Below are 16,464 nucleotides of genomic sequence, written 5' to 3'. Positions count from 1 at the left end.
GTGGCCAGACTTAGTTACTCAGTGAGGCTGTCTGCAACTTTGTGAGACCCTGTATCAAAATAAAGAATAAAATAATTGGACTGGGGGTGTAGCAGCATTCTACCTCTGACCTTTTATTTATTCTTTACTTTGAAACAGGGCTTCACTAGTTGTAGAGGGCCTCACTAAGTACCTGAGGATGACTTTGACCTTTCCATCCTCCTCTCTGTCTCATTACAACTGTGTGCCACCACGCCCAGCCTCAGTTGATTGCTTTTGGTTGAATATCAAACTTATTTTAAATATTTCTTAAAATAAGAGCTGAGCGTGATGGCATATGCTTGTAATCCCAGTCCTTGAGAGGCTGAGACAGAAGGGTCACAGGTTAGGGGACCAGCTCAGAGACTTTTTTTTTGTACTGGGGGTGAAAGTCAGGGGCCTTCTACCTCTGGGCTACACTCCCAGACCTATTTTATATTTTATTTGGAAACAGGGTCTCACTAAATTGCTTAGAGCCTCACTAAGTAGCTGAGGCTGGCTTCGAACCCGTGTGATCTTCCAGTCTCAGCCTCCCAAGCATTGGGATTACAAGCGTGCGCCACCGAGCCCGGCTTAGCCTCAGCTACTTAGTGAGGTACTCCACAACTTAGAGCTAGTTTCAAAGTAAAGAATAAAAAAAAGAATAACAAGTGTAGCTTGGATGTAGAACACCCCTGGGCACTCAATCCCGAATACCGCAAAAAAGAAAAAAGCCAAAAATCTTATTACAAACATTTCCTTACATGCAATTAGAAATATATTTCCCTTATCTTTCCCTTTTTCAGTTATGTGAGAGCTTGTTACGAAACTGGAGAATTTCTAGTCATTGTTTACACTGAATTTCAAATGGTGAAGGACCAGGAAGCACACTCTGCTTTTGGCTGGAGGGCTTGAGCGAGGGTCACGATGTGCAGAATTTCACGGCTTTACTTTGAATCTTCCTGACAGAGCAATGGAGGAGCAAAGCGGCAAAAAATATCCCATCAGAACTACATCGCGTTCCAGAAGCAGGTCATTCGCCGGAGCATGCGGCATAGAAAAGTTCGTGGTGAGAAAGCACTTCTCGTTTCTGCTAACCAAACATTAAAAGAATTAAAAATACAGGTGAGGAAAATCTAACATTTGTTTAAGACTGCTCTGGACTTACAAGGGCCTTTATGAATTCTTGGTTCCCACCTATAAGAATATATGTATCTGTTTTCTTTTTGCCTGACCTTTTAAACGTCTGCCTGCTCATAATATTAAGCTATTGGGAGAGGGCATTTTTTGATTTCAAATAATTGCTGTAAGACCCCTAAGCTAAAGTAACTTTTTTTTCTTCTTGTGGTACTGAGGATCAAACTCGGGACATTCTACCTCTGAGCTACACCCACAACTCAATTTTATTTTTTATTTTGAAACACGGGCTCACTAATTTGCAGAGGACTCACTAGGTTGCTGAGGTTGGCCATGAGTTTGTGATCCTCTTGTCTCAGCCTCCCAAGTACTGGGATTACAAGCTTGTGCTACCACACCTAGCAATAAAGAATAAAGACTTGGGTCAGGGTGTAGCTTGGAGGTCAGCAAAAAAAAAAAAAAAGAAAAGAAAAGAAAAAAGAACTAAAGAAAGGGAGGGCAGTCGGGCGTGGTGGCACAGGCTTGTAATACCTGGAGGCGGTGACAGGAGCATCGCACAGGTTCGAAGCCAGCTGCGCTGGCTTAAGAAACCCTGTTTCCAAATAAAAAGTACAAAATAGGTCTGGGGGTGTAGCCTGGAGGTAGAAGGGTTTCCAGGAACCCCAGTACCACCCCCCAAAAAAAGAGGAGGGCAAAGACAGACCCCCCTCAATAGCCTGTGTACTGGGATGAGTCAGAATTTCTGTTATTTCAGAATTTTTGGTTGAAAAAATTCTAATTGGTAGCATTCTAAGTTACTTTTAGGTTTCTTGATATAGCATTGTTTTCCAAATTATTAGTAGAGATGGAAGACCCCCCCCCATTATACATTATTGGCAGATCACCTTAGCACAGTGGGTATATGAAGATGCCTGGCAGTTGCGCTATTTCTTGGTAACAGTACTAAAAGTGCTGCAGATGAGCTTTCTACTGGTACATCTCAAAACCCAGGCAAAGGGAACTGATACATTCAAGATGTCTATGAAAAAATGATGGCCCCTAATGCTGTTTCAGTTACTACTGGTTATCCAAAAAGTTGACCAAGTTTCCCTCTCTGCTGCTTTTATGTGGCATAGTTTACTGGTTATGCATTTTTCTTGTTGCTGATATTTATCATTATAATTGAAGCCAAAGTATAGGCTTCCTTTGAGGGTGTTATGTGTTCCAGATTGTCTTGGGGACGGTATTTCCCTCGGTTGAACCCACTGCTTTGAAAATAAACGTGTTGGCATAATATCTTCACTCTGTTATTGTGCCCTTTACATCTTAGAAGGCTAGTTTCCATCACCGGCTCTCTGCCTGTCAGCGGTAAACCTCGAACATTCAAAACCTTTAAATTACAAAAAGAGCCCCTGTGGATATGGACATTTTTTAAAGCCACCGCTGCTCTTATTACGAACTACTATTTTTGAAGAATAAATCAGAAGGCAGCAGAAATAACTCTCCGTGTGGGAGCTCGTTACCTGCACGGATGAGCTGCTGGAGGGCAGCTGTGGGGAGATGAAAGCCCCCGGCAGCCTTGCCGCGGTTCCCTTGCAGCATCTTCCTCCCTCCCACTCTGCAGCCAGGGCCACGGAGAGCCCAGCAGAGCTGGAAGAAAGGCCAGTGGAGTGGGGTCTCCCCTCACCGCGCAGTGGCGGTTAGCTTTTAAACATCGGACCCTGTGCCCGGCAGCCTGCGGAGCGCCAGGGCTAGTGTAGGTGTACGTGTGGCTCTTGGTGGCGGGCACCTTTTCAAAGGGATGCAATTCATTTTTAAATTATCTTATTTTTCTCTTTGGGGCAGTGGGGATTGAACCCAGAGCCTCAAGTGCGGCAAACTTCAGCCCTCACTTTTTGACTTGATGGAGCCTTTCTTTTCCAAATAAGATACTTGCAAGGTAATAGGGTATCAACCTTTGCAAAACTGTAAATGTTCGAATCTAGACCTATTCACTGCATACAGTTGCTTGAATCTTAGAAAGATGCTTTTCTAAGAACTCATCCATCAGTTTTATCCTGCTATTGAGTACAATTAATCTCCTTGCTCAGAATAGCCTCGGTGTTAACTGTGGTATTTATTTGTTTTGTGGAGCCGGGGAAGGAGCCTAGGGTCTTGCTCCTGCTGTGCAAATTCTCTAGCGGAACTGCACCCCCAGCCCTGAATTGCATTGTTTCATTTCCCCCAGGAAGCGTCTCTAGTGGGTGGTACTGCCTGTCTTGGAAAGGGGAACCTTTTGGCCCAGAGGTTAAGTGGCGGCAGCCCCTGCACCGCTCCTGCGTCTCCCCGTTGTAGCCCTACCCACAGCCAGCAGCAGTGCTGTTCCCTGTCCCAGTAGGGTTTTCATTGCTGTTGTGCTCAATGGGTCTGGAGAGCCACACCCCCTCCTCAGGCAGATCTGGGTCTTTGTTATACTCCTGATTTCCTGGTACTTACAGTTAATGAGTTATTGTGCCATGGGCATCTGTGCTTTGGTTGGCCTGTCCCCCATTCTAAAGCGCCCTCCTCTCACCAGCAAGCAGCGCCTACAGAACCCGTCTTCACCCCATGTGGGACGGAACGTCCCCTGTGCTCCCCGTTTCCTCCTGTGACAAACCCATCCAGGGAAAGGTGGTCCCGCTTCGTATGTCTAGCATCTACCACAGCACTTGGCATTTTGTAGCAGCTGCTTATTAAGTGCTTTTTTGTGGGTTGTGGTGGTGCACCCTTGAAGTCCCAGTACTTGGGAGGGTGAGGCAGGATGGTCACAGGTTCAGCACCAGCCTCATAAAAAGCTCATGGGGGTGTAGCTCAGAGGTGAATACCCCTGGTTTCCGTCCCCAGTACCAAGATGATACTGATGATGATAGTGTTTTCATCCTGACGTTGGGCATGGTGACTCATGCTTGTTCTCCCAGTTCTTGGAAGGCTGTGACAGGATGATGGCAGGTTCACGGCAGCCTCAGCCAGCCTGTGAGGCCCTCTGCAGTGTTAGCTCAGAGGTAGAAGTACGAGTGCTAGCCCTTCGGTGTAAAGCATGGGGCAGTGACGAGCATTCCTACGTTAGAGTGGCTGCACCGATGGCACCACGATACATGAGCACTGCACATCCCTGCCAGAGCTCTGCTGGGTTGCCCTTGGTGGAGCTCTCAAATTAGTACTTGCACAGTAGAATCAGCCTTCTTTTATTTATTTTTGTGGTACAGGGGATTGAACTCAGGAGCATTCAGACTCCAAGCTTCACCCCCAGCCCTAACTTAATTTTTTTTTGGAATGTTCTCTCCAGATTGATGTTCTCAACCTCCTGGCTCAGCCTCCCGAGCACTGCAGCTGGTTAATTCACGTTTGTGCCTTTGATACTGTGGCTTGAGCCCAGAGTGTCCCCCATAGCAGTGGGGTTTTCATTGCTCAGTCGTGCTCTGTGGTACACCCCATCCTTTCTTCAGAATTCATTTTGAAACTTGCTTGTTTGCTGAGACGCCTCAAACCTGCTCTCCTCCACCCCCCCACCCCCCACCCCCACGTGCTGGCACTGCGGCATGTGGCGCTGCCGTGGTTTTCTTTGTACCATTAGTAAATTAGCTTTTCTGGTCATCATTGCCCCAGGTTGTGACGCTCTTGGACTTTGTGATATACTTAATTCATACTGATTTGCTAGGAATGGTTTTTCTATCACATGGATGTTGGCAATAGATGTGATGAATATGTCAGTTAATCACAAGTTTTAATAAAATGGATATTCTTGAACGCGTCCTTCCAATTAAGGACTGGGACGGCATCATCACAATACCTGCAGGTGCCTCAACTCCTTTTGCCTTCCAGGGTAATTATGACACAGAGATGATAAAAATCAAGACAAAAACCTTTCTGAACTTGAAAAACATTTAAGTATTATGCACAACAGCCATTCAGAATGTTTTGGTTTTCATCACAGAGCTTCTACCCTCAGTAAATTCATGTTTTAGCCGGGCATGGTGGCATGCACTTGGCATCCCAGTATTTGGGAGGCTGATAGAGGAGGATTGCAGATTCATGGCCAGCCTCGGCTACTTATTGAGGCCCCCCGCAACTTAGTGAGACCCTGTTTCAAGATAAAGAATGAAAAACAGGTAGGGGTGTGGCTCGTAGATAGAATGTCCATGGGTTCAATCTCCAGGACCACAAAAAATAAGTAAATGTGTGTGTTGGTTTTTAAAGATTTGACTGAGCCTCAGTATACATGATCGTCCAGAGACTGGGTCTTAATCGTCCAGGCTGTTGCTAAAAGAATAAAAGTAGAAGGGGAATCCTCCAGATAGGCTGCTGGTTGATTTATAGGTTGTAAGGCCGAATTTGGAGTGGGCTTGTTTGGGGCAAGATGTGGGGCCTGGAAGGGCAGGGTAAGCCTCGCAGCAGAGGCTCAGCGCAGCTGGCCCAGCTTCGCCTTGCTGGATCACCCACCCCACCCCGGGGAGTGCAAGGCACACAACTAAAGGTCTGTGTGTGCAAATGTGTCCTCTCCTAGACCTGAGGATGTTCGCGGCCATGTCAGGGATTAGAGTCTCAGTAGGCATGTAACAGATGGGCTGGCTGCAAACAGTCGTGTGTTTCGCACTCAAAACCCTTTTGTTCGTCCTTTCAGACATACACTCGTTATTTATTCAAGTAGGGTATGGGCCTGTGTTTTCTTTATATGGACTTTGTTTCTTTTATATCGACACAGATCATGCATGCATTTTCAGTTGCTCCTTTTGACCAGAATTTGTCCATTGATGGAAAGATTTTAAGTGATGACTGTGCCACCCTTGGCACCCTTGGCGTCATTCCTGAATCTGTCATTTTGTTAAAGGTAAGTCAAAGCTGCCTAGCTGTTTTAAAGGATGCACCTCCCCACCCATGTGTAAATGAGGGGAAATGGTGGTTAAAGGATGGCCTCAGGCCTCCTCAGAGTGCGGTGGTCAGCAGCCCCGCAACCCCGTGAGCTTTGGCTGCCCTCTGGCCGAGCTTCGGGGACTTGGAGGAGGCCTAGGCACCACTGGGCCTTGTTCTAGTGAGTAGGCTGTAGCGACACCCTTCCCTGGAGCCCAGGGAGGTGAGGCTGAAGACTTCCCCTAAGCCCTGCTGCTCAGTATTCATACCCGAAGAAGTCACGTTAGATGCTGGCATTCCTGTTCCCTGTTAGGACGGCGATGGTGGAAGCCCCTCTCACCAGCTCTTGAGCCCACACGTGAATTTCTCTGGTTGATTTTCTGTGGCAAGACGCTGTATACCAGATACATATCTGTTTTGGATTTGAAGGTTCAGCTCAGTCTCTACCAGCTAATCCAGCCTGGAAGGAAATAAAACACAGGTTCTGGTTCTAAAGCTGGAATATGCATGTGTCTTAATGGGATTCCACAATGTCGGCATTGGTGTGGAAGGTAATAGTTTATCAGCCCAGGCCTCTCCTCCAGGGACCGCACTCTTGCTTCCCTCGCCTCATTTGTGGTAGCTGCAAGAGCCTCCGCGGCCAACAGTACTGTGCCCCGTGGTGGAGTCAGTTCCCCAGGCCCCAGTTCTGGTGCCGTGGAGTGAGGCCCACGGCCGTGATGCCCATACCCCGTCCAACCCCTACCCTGCCCGTCTGCTCTCTGTTTTTCCTGGGACTCTTGGATATGAGGAATGATGCTGAAGACTTAGTGGATTGCAAAGTCCTGGCCCCCATCAACGCCTAGACACCTGTTCATCATGCTCTATGCTGCATGCAGACAGGCAGCTGGAGTCTGGACTGGTCCTAGCGTTGCTCTCACAGCTCACCTTGCATAGGATTGGCCTCAGTGAGGACTCTGCCCAGAACAGAAGTGGGTGTGTCGCTCCTGCTGGCGAGGAGGACAGGAGTATATTTCTACCTAAATCTCCACGCCACTAGTGTCTTACCTCATGATGATAAAGGCAGTTTCATTACCTCAGGGCATCTAGGCATTTAGACATTTCCACATCTAAATGTCATTTTAGAGGAGAGGAAACAGCACGGACCCCACCCCCCAGTATGGAGCCCTTTCTTTGAGGCGAGACGCATGGTCCTGGTTAGCAGGGCAGCCTTTGCTAAGTCTGGACATTGCTTCATCTTCCCACTGGTTTGTAGCAGTGGCAGCTTCTGAAGCGAGGGCCAGTCCTAAGTCCGAGAAGGTCCCAGGCTGTGCTCCACCTCCTGCTCCCTCCTGGGTCTCAGTTGTCTCCATTTTTTTTTCTAGGCTGATGAGCCGATTGCAGATTATGCTGCAATGGATGATGTCATGCAAGGTAAGGATTAACTTGTTTCAGGATCTGGTGGGTTAGCACATGGTGACAGTGTGCAGTGCTTTTACTTGTCTTGGGGGCAGCAGGGGCACCAGGGACAGAACCCATGGACGTTCTTTATTGTGGGTCTATGGGTGGGACCCAGGGGCATTCAACCCTCTGCCCTATTTTTTATTCTTTATCTTGAAACAGGACTCTTGCTAAGCAGCTGAGGCTGTCCTTCCCGTCTCTGCCTACCGAATGCTGGGATTCCAAGCGTGCACCACCACGCCTGGCCCTATTTTTTACTCTTTGAAACAGGGTCTCAAACTTGGGATCCTCCTGCCTCAGCCTCTCAAATACTGGGATCACAGGCAAGCACCACAATGCCCTGGCTTTACTTTTTTAACCTTGAGAAGAGCTCCTACAGTCTTTTTTTTAAAGTAGAGTCTTAAGACATTATTTTTCCTTAAATATAGTAGAAAGACAAAATTGCCTACAAAAATTTGGCAGCGGAAAGCAGAGAGACTAGTGATTACTTAATGTAGGAGTAACTGAGAAGCAACCAACCAGGACCCGCACACCTTGCCTCCCTTCATATCCAGGGCACTGCCCATCTGCACCTGGTCCTCAGATAAGAACTTACTCCTCTGTAATGCTAATCCCACATTACAGAGAAATAAGGTGGCGCCAGCTGTGGTGACTCCCAGTATTTGGGAGGCTGGGACAGAAGGATTGCAGGTTCAAGACTAGCCTCGGGAATCAAGCAAGACCCTGTTTCATAACAAAATATAAAAAGGGCTGGATATAGCTCAGAGCAAAAATGTTTCTGGGTTCAATCTCTAGGCCGCAGTACAAAATTAAGGTGAGAATAATGTTTATACTACAGAAAACAGTAAGTAGCTTACCCCCAGGCCTCTGCCCAGTTGCCAGCAACCCATTTTCAACCTCTCCCACACAGGAGGGAAGGGGATTCCTCTCCAGAAAATCTGGCCAATTCAAGAAAATAACCCGTGGGTAGGAATAGTTGGTTCTTCTCCCAGACACCGTCAGTGACACCCACCAGTATCCGCTGAACAGAGCCTCTAGACATCCTTTTAGTAGCTCACACCTACCTGGGTAGGAGTGGGCAACCAGGATCATAGCTACGACTCAGAGCATAGAGACAAGGCAGTCAGCAAAGGAAGAGGAAGGTGTGGGAGGCTAAGAAAGCTCAGGCCAGCCAGGCGTGGTGACGCACGCTTGTAATCCCAGCATCCAGGAGGCTGAGACCAGAGGAACACGGTTCACGGACAGCCTCAGCTACTTAGTGAGGCCCTCTGCAACTCAGACCCGGTTTCAAAATAAAGATTAAAAAAATTGGGCAGGAGGTGGAGCTCGGAGATCAAATGCCTCTGGGTTCCATCCCCAGACCCATAAAAAATAAATAAATAAATAGGGCTGGGGTTGTAGCTCGGAGGCAGAATGTTCTCTATCCCCAGTACTGCGGTACTGGGGGGGGGGGGAGAAGAAGAGAAAGAAAGCTCGGGCCAGGCTTTCTGGAATCCCAGCATGGGAGGCCAAAACAGGAGGGTCACAGGTTCAAGATCAGCCTCAGGTCTTGAAACCATATTTCAAAATAAAAAGGTCTAGGCTATAGCTCGGTAGAATGCCACTGGTCCAATCTCTCGTACTACCACACCAAAAAAAAAAAAAAAAAGAAAAAAAGAAAAAGGAAAAATTAAGCATTCTTAAGAAGAGCAGGAAAATGGGAATCCAGAGCCACACCCATGAGGCCCTGAGGATGTTGAGTTCTGATCCAGGCCTCTGTACCTGGACAGACATTACTCTTCCCTCACAGCTGATGGCTCTTGAAATTCACAGAAGGCCTCAACGAGTTTGCCTGTGCGCTGCATGAGATAATACTCCTTAACCAAGAGCGAGCCTGGAGGGAAGCTGACAGTAGAACAGGCAAAGGGCAGTCCAGCAGAGGCCAGAGCACCAGGAGAGGTGACAGTTCTAGACGTGCTGTCCTGTGGCTGCAGGAGGATGTGGGGCTCAGACTGCAAGCTGGGAAGCAGGCCACGGGCCAGGGAGCGGGTGAGAGCCTGCGCTTGGGGAGACTTACAAGTGATTAGAAACCGACTCTTGGGAGGGTTCAGGCTGTGGTGGGACAGCGCTTGCTTAGCATGCTTGAGGCCCTGGAGGTTCCACTTACAGCGTGGCAAAAAGTACTGAGAACAGGAGGAACGCGGTTCGAAGCCAGCCTCAGCTATTTAGTGAGTCCGTCTGCAACTCAGTGACACCTTGTTTAAAAATAAAGAATAAAAAATAGGACTAGGGGTATAGCTGAGAGGTAGAATGCCCCTGGGTTCTATCCTCCAGTACTGCAAAAATAAAAACAGAAAACTCCTCAGCTGAATGTCCTCCTTAAGTTCCAAAGCAGTGGCTGTAGGAGGCTGTTCCATCTCGAGGCATTGAAGTGCTCTCCCTGCTCTGGTACAACAGTCTTTTCAGCTCGGAATTCTTTTCTTTCCCCAGTTTGTATGCCAGAAGAAGGGTTTAAAGGTACGTTCCATTTATCATGTTTTCTTCATGAATGTCAGAGTCATACTGTAATTTTCTATTAAAGCAAAGGTTATAATTTGATTTTAAAATTTAATCTGATCTGAGTCTCTTGACTAGAGTTAATTTTAGTTAAAATTTTATTCAAGCCTCTTCACTGTTCTCTGAGCCTGTGCGCCTCGGGCAGGCCTGGGAGCCTGGGCTCTGCACATGCGCATTTGGCTTCCCCTTTCTTGCCTCATGGCAGGTTGGGAAAAGAGCTACTCGCATTTCAAGCTTTCTCTTTACCCCTTTCCCAGTTCCTCTAATCAGTTCCATCTTAGAACCACACACTTTGTGTCTAACTGATAAGAATTTGCTGAATTGTATCAGGTCCACTGAAAGAGTTCACTAATCTACTTAGAATTCAGGCATTATTGGATTTTTTTACTTCACGAGGAGACACGATGGGGCCTTGTGCTGCATCTTGGCCGCAGTAGTGGTGCACGCCAAGAATCCTCATTAACCCACCAAACCAGAGGGCAGCGTTATAGACGCAGCTGTGGCCATGCTGGTTCCTCACCGGCCACTCAGAGGGCCATGGCACGATGTGGTTTTGCCAAGGAATGAACTTGAATCGAAAACCAGGGATTCATTGCTAACGCAAATGAGTGATAAAGCTACTGGCCTAAATAAACTCTTCTCTCTGTGGGCCTTGTTGTCTACCTGTTGCCACTACAGAGGAAGTCCCGGTGTGGTCAGAACAAAACAGAACTTTTCTTTATGAAAAGTGGTCATCAAGTAAAAGCATCAGTAAAATCCGATTAGCGTGTGTGAAGATGTGCCTAGGAAGCACACCTGTGAAAGCCGTGCAGCACCTGCTGGTGCCCCCGCCTCCCCTCCAGGCCGCGGTGTGCGGCTGCTGCCTGGTGGTGCTTCTCGGCAAAGGGATACACGAGCTCACAGCTGGCTCCACGTGTCTTTCTTTCCTCAGGTACTGGTCTCCTCGGACATTAGCCTTTGAACACTTGCTGACCGCTCAGAAATGACCAGAGGGGAAGAGGAGTTTGGCATGTTAGGGCATTAACGAAAAGGTGGAGTAAAGGATCATTACGTGACTCTTCCAAAAGGCAGAAATCCATTCAAAAGCGACTGTCCCAAATGCCTTATGTCAAATAAAGCAGATTGCACTGAAGGACATCAGACTTGAAGGAAATGTTTCCAATTTTATATTTAAGGGGGGCGGTGGGAGGGGTGGGGGCAAGCCAGGACTGAACAAGTTTAGTAGCAGTAACAAATCATGTTTACACACGAGATTTCTAGTCGGGGAGGGAAGAAAGTGTCATCTCTCCTCGCTCAAGATCATGTGGATGCACTGGGCCATAAAGGATCTGTACACAGTAGACGCAGCATTCTGCTCTGAACTAAGCGTGATTCCTTAGAGACATAACCTGCTTACCAGTACCTGTCTTTGACTCATATTCTACTCTCAATAAAGCATGGAAGTGGAGAACTTGCCGTGGTGTGGAGAAGTGTCTTCAGCCGTAGAGCGCCCTCTTGCTGCAGCACTCGGCCTTGCCAGCAGGCCCGCCCTTGTGCCGCCTGCAGTGAGCAAGGGACTGTCTCATTTTGTGCTCCGAAGGCTTCTTGCCTTGGTACAGTTCAGAAAACAGAATGCTAATTCCATGAGACAGCAGCTTCTTCCAGCGCTGCTGCTGTTCAGTAGTGGGAAATCGGATATTCCTTGCACCTGTGAAAAATCTGACCACCCCGTTTGAAGACTGAGTTGGACTGGAATTCTGTATCACCCAAGGCTCCTAGAAAAATCTGCTGTTCCATTCCTATTCTCCAAATCTGCTATTTCTTGGCTCTTTTTTTTTTAAAGCATTCCTCTAAAATGCCCTGAAATGATATTTTAGATGGCTTTTGTTTGAAAAATGGATATATGGATGGTATGTGCTGTTTTATGTAGCTCAAGATATTAACAAAGATAATCCAAGCAATATTTAAAGAATATTGAAGGATTTTTAAGTGAACCATCAGACTAAGGTCTCTTTTTTTAATTGCTTCTCAGCCAGACACCTGTAATCCCAGTTCTTGTGAGGCTGATACTGGAGGGTCACAGGTTCAAGGCTGACCTCAGCAACTTAATAAGACCCCCTCTCAAAATTTAAAAATGGGTCTAGAGGTGTAGGTTAGGTAAAATTTACCTGATTCAGCCTGCACAAAGCTTGTCAGCTATGTGTGTGTTTGTGGCCACCAGCATGCTAAACCAGGCATCTACATTTTTGGGCCCCAACTTTGACAGCCCCCAACTTTTTATTTTTAGCTTTAATAATGGATAAGGGAGGCAGATTGCAGTTTGAGTTCCAGTAACCTTAGCAGCACCCCATTTGGATGGCATTTTATCAGAGCAATTAGAGCTGCCTGGTTAGAGTCTGACCTGGTGTTTGTTTCCCCCACTGTGCTTGCACGATGTTCTGGCTGTGCCCCTGAGAAGGGGGGTGCGCCTTGTGGGGCGGGGAAAGCTGCACACCGCTCCCCCAAGCCATGGGCAAGCATCAGGCGGGGGCACGTCAGCGTTCTGTCCTTGAGGCTGTGCAAGGAAGGACCTTGAGCTGGCTCATGGGTAGCAGAGCGGGTCCTGATGTTTACATCGGTCTCCTGTAGAAAGAAATGGAGCTGGAGCCTAAAGCATATCATAAGGCAACGTCTCTTATCCAAGAGAAAGACTTGTATAAAAGTTAATTTCAAAAACAGGGTCCTGGAGTATGGCGCAGTGTTGGGACACTTCCTAGCATGTGCTAGGTCCTGGGTTCCATCCCTAGGACTGCACCCTCCAAAATAATGCTACAAAAAAGTTTGTTGGCTGAGGAGGTTCTTTTTTCCAGGTTGATAATTTTATTATGTATGTGTGCATAACTGAACCCAGAAGCATTCTACCTTTGAGTTACACCCCAGCACTATTTTTTACTCTTTATTTTGAAACAGTCTAAGTTGCAGAGGGCCTCACTAAGTAGCTGAGGCTGGCCACAAACCTGCAATCCTCCTGTCTCAGCCTCCCAAGTTCTAGGATTACAAGCATGCACCACTGCACAAAGCAGTGCCCAGCTTTTGCTTTATTTTTTATTTTGAAACAGGGTCTTGCTAAGTTGCTGAAGTTGGTCACAAACTTGTGATCCTATCTCCACTTCCCAAGTACTGGAATTATAGGTGCATGCTACCATGCCCAGCTAATAGCAGTTTTTAAGTTTGCTACAAGGCTGACACCTAGACTTGGTCTCGGTCCTTGTATTAACTCTGCCCTGTGGATGCAGATGAGGTAGACCCAGAGAAATGGCTGGTGCCCCAGGCGTCTGTCCCCAGGGCCTCAGCACCACTCCTCCTGCCCCAACAGCTGATTGTTCAAAGTATCATAGAATCCAGCAGCACTTCACCAAAGAATTGATAGAAATGCGTGAGCTTGTGACCCAGACACAGCCAGAATCTGCACCCACCAGCCACGCCTTGTGCTCTTTTGAGTTTGAGAGACCCGGAACCTCTTTCCCACGCCTAGTAGGTAAATTACAGAGAAACGAATGTACTTAATGGCTTCACGCTGCCTCCCCCGGCACTCAGCAGGGGCAGGCCGGGGATACCAGAGCCCCGTTCTTGTTCTGACACACGGGAGTCCCGCGGTGTCTGGGCAGTGGCATGGCACCATGCACGCCGAGCACTTCTGATGCTTTGTGTGTGTGCTGAGCGTGCACGGTGTGTCAGCTCACCTACCCATGCACGAATTCTGAAGCTCCAGGGCTTCCTTTATATTTCTGAATTTAAATGAGTGCCACATCCTGAGCTGGAACAGTTGGTTGCCATAACCTAAGGTGCAGGGTGTCGTTTGGATGTCCTCATTTCCTGGGGGTGGGGGCGCACATCTGTATTCATTAACTCTGTTGTTTAGAACAACTATTACATTCTGCCAAGTGACAAAGACCAGGGCATCTTTATTTCTGTAGAGTGTGTGTGTGTGTGTGTGTGTGTGTGTGTGTGTGTGTGTGTTTCCTGGGGATTGAAATCCAGGGCATTCTACCTCCAAGCTACACCCCAGTCCTATTTTTAATTTTTATTTTGAAACAGGGTCTCAATAGGTTGAAGAGAGTCTCTACTTGCTGAGCTTGTCCTGGAACCTGTGTTCCTCCTGCCTCATCCTCCCAACTACCTGCCTCTGTAGAATCTTAATACAGAACGAGTGTTCATTTCCGATGTCTAGTTGCTGGGGTCTTGTCATAGGCTTGCTCATCAGGTCCTGGTTAATATTAGAAGCTAATTCTCAAGCCGGGCGTGGTGGCGCACGCTTGTAATCTCCGCGCTTGGGAGGCGGAGACGGGAGGATCGCGCAGGTTCAAAGCCAGCCGCGCTGGCTTAAGAGACCCTGTTTCAAAAATATAAAATAGGTTTGGGGATGTAGCCCGGAGGTAGAAGGGCTTCCAGGAACCCCAGTACCACAAAAAAAAAAAAAAAAAAAAAGCTAATGCTCAGTATGCCTGCAATCCCAGTCACTGGGAGGCTGTGACAGAAAAATCACAGGTTCAAGGACAGCCTCTTACAACTCAGCAAGGCCCAGCTATATCTCAGAGGTAGGCTGCCTCTGGGTTCAACATTCAGTACCAAAAGAAAGCTAATGCTCAGGTTGAATAACCTGTTTTAAATACCCAAGGGATGATTTATCTGTCTAAACCACTGGCGTGAACTGAGCAGGAAAGCCTGTCTTTCCTGTCAGTGACTCAAGGAAGAGTCACGTGCATGCCCATTGCTTTTGGTGTACAGGGCACTGGGGTCAGGGTGCCGGCAGTCGAGAAGTGGCTGTGAGAAGTTCTTGCCCTCTGTCAACGCACCCCCACTCACCCTGTAAAGCGCAGGCTACAATCACTGTCCTCCACCCCCGATATAATTGGCACACAGAAAAATATTGGCCGGGAGTCTGATGATCAAATTACTGGAGTCACTTATTCATTAAATTCCTAATTATTAACATCTGCAAAAATAGTGGGCACCAGTTTGAGCTGCTAGTTCCCTGAGCAACAGTTCTGTGCCTGGTGCTGTGTGCCAGGGGCAGTCCAGGCCAGAAGGTGAGGCCACCTGTCCATTCCAGGTAACCCGTGTCGGGGCATCTTCTCCGGGCTAGCTGTGGACTCAGCCTCCGGACAAGGGCCTTAGAAGTTGGTTGTCCCCTGCTCCAGATCATTTTGCCAGTTACTTCATAGCTAAGGAGTTACTCCATATGATTTTACCTTCAACCTGGGGAATTTCTGCCGCCTTGTTTAGTTTGATGCTTGAGAATTAAGCAAAAATATTGTGGCAAAATGCTTTGCATTGGTTGTAATTACTCTTTCTGGGGAAATATGGAACCTTTTTCCCCCTGCAAGTCTCTAAAAGAAGGTGGAGTAGCCACACAGCCAGGCTCCTGCAGCCCCTGTTCTGAGAACACCAGAGTCCTCAGGCCCTTTTCCTTGATGGACACTTTAGCTACAGTGATGGCTGGATGTTCAGTCGCATTGCATAAATCCTCACAGCCCATCAGGATAACGACGCCATTGGCCAATCAGCAAGTGCGCTTTGGCCCTTGTTTTTTGCAGGATCATGTTGAAAGGCTTTGGACTTGCTGAAGATTGATGTCTGTGATGGACAGTCCCTGCCCCAGAGGGTTGGCTTCAGGTGTCTTGATTGTCATTGCCAAGAACATCAGGGCTAGGCCTCTGGCCTCAGAGGCAGAGCAGAGCGCCGAGGCCAGGACGTGGGGCTGCTTCCTGCTCAGAGGCAGGTGTTTTCATTGTCAAGGCTCGGTTCATAGTAGAGGACAACAGGTATTTCTTGTGTGTCACTCCCCCCACAAGTCTCAGAACCAGTTGACTGTATGGATTTTCAATGGACATTATCCCCCTTGGCCACCATCATGCTTTTAGAAAATTCTGCCATTAAGGGCTTGGCTTAGGGAGCCATCCCTACAACAGCTGGAATGGCTGCAAGGATCCCACATCTGCACCAGTGCTGCCAGGCACGGCAGGCCTTGGGCCACAGGAAGCGGGCGGCCCTGGAGGGAAGCCAGTGGCCAAGGCAGGCCCTGGCTGGGTTGCAGCCTGGCTGGCTGCCTCATGGCCTCTGCACAGTTGTCTCCCCCTTCTGTTTTGTGACCAAAAGGAATGCCAAACTGGAGCTAGCAGCCAGCTCCCTTTATGATACGGGGCAAGCCTGGTGTGTTCTCCATAGGGAGCTGGATATGCAGAAGTTGTCAAACAGGACGGAAGGAAGAGCAGCCCTCCCCACTCCCTTGCAGAAGCCCCAGGAAGCGCGTTGGAAGGTCTCCAAGCAGGGACGCCTCTGAGGGCCGATGAGCCCTGCAGTCACCTCTGGTCAGATTGCGGCTGGATTCTGTGTAGCATCTTAGCCGTCCACAGCATGCCGCTGATTTCTCTGGATAAAGGAGGCGCCGAGTCATGCTAGGCTGCCTAGAATAATGGGTGTACAGTGTAGTGTTTGTTTTTGGAACTGGAAGCCAGAGTTAGGGCTGGGGTATATGTCCATCTAAAACTG

The 16,464-nt window shown here is 48.1% G+C and overlaps 1 protein-coding gene across 9 annotated transcripts in view; it reads left to right on the top strand.

The window, feature by feature from the left end:
- The window catches only part of USP48 (ubiquitin specific peptidase 48), a gene marked incomplete at both ends in the record, with an annotated part of 63,025 nt that extends 52,117 nt beyond the window's left edge, over positions 1-10,908 (top strand). For 7 of the 9 annotated variants that reach the window (XM_080692896.1, XM_080692893.1, XM_080692895.1 and 4 more), the window contains 5 exons: positions 967-1,122; positions 5,834-5,959; positions 7,344-7,392; positions 9,889-9,915; positions 10,886-10,908. In XM_080692896.1, coding sequence (XP_080549022.1) covers positions 967-1,122; positions 5,834-5,959; positions 7,344-7,392; positions 9,889-9,915; positions 10,886-10,908 — 381 coding nt within the window. The remainder of the gene's footprint in view (positions 1-966; positions 1,123-5,833; positions 5,960-7,343; positions 7,393-9,888; positions 9,916-10,885) is intronic. The other 2 variants (XM_080692892.1, XM_080692891.1) reach the window with 1 other exon arrangement.
- Between the last annotated feature and the right edge of the window lie 5,556 nt (positions 10,909-16,464).

Source organism: Muscardinus avellanarius (assembly GCF_963383645.1).
Source record: "Muscardinus avellanarius genome assembly, chromosome: 3".
Taxonomy (NCBI): Eukaryota; Metazoa; Chordata; class Mammalia; order Rodentia; family Gliridae; genus Muscardinus; species Muscardinus avellanarius.
This window is presented reverse-complemented; position numbering and strand designations above follow the sequence as displayed.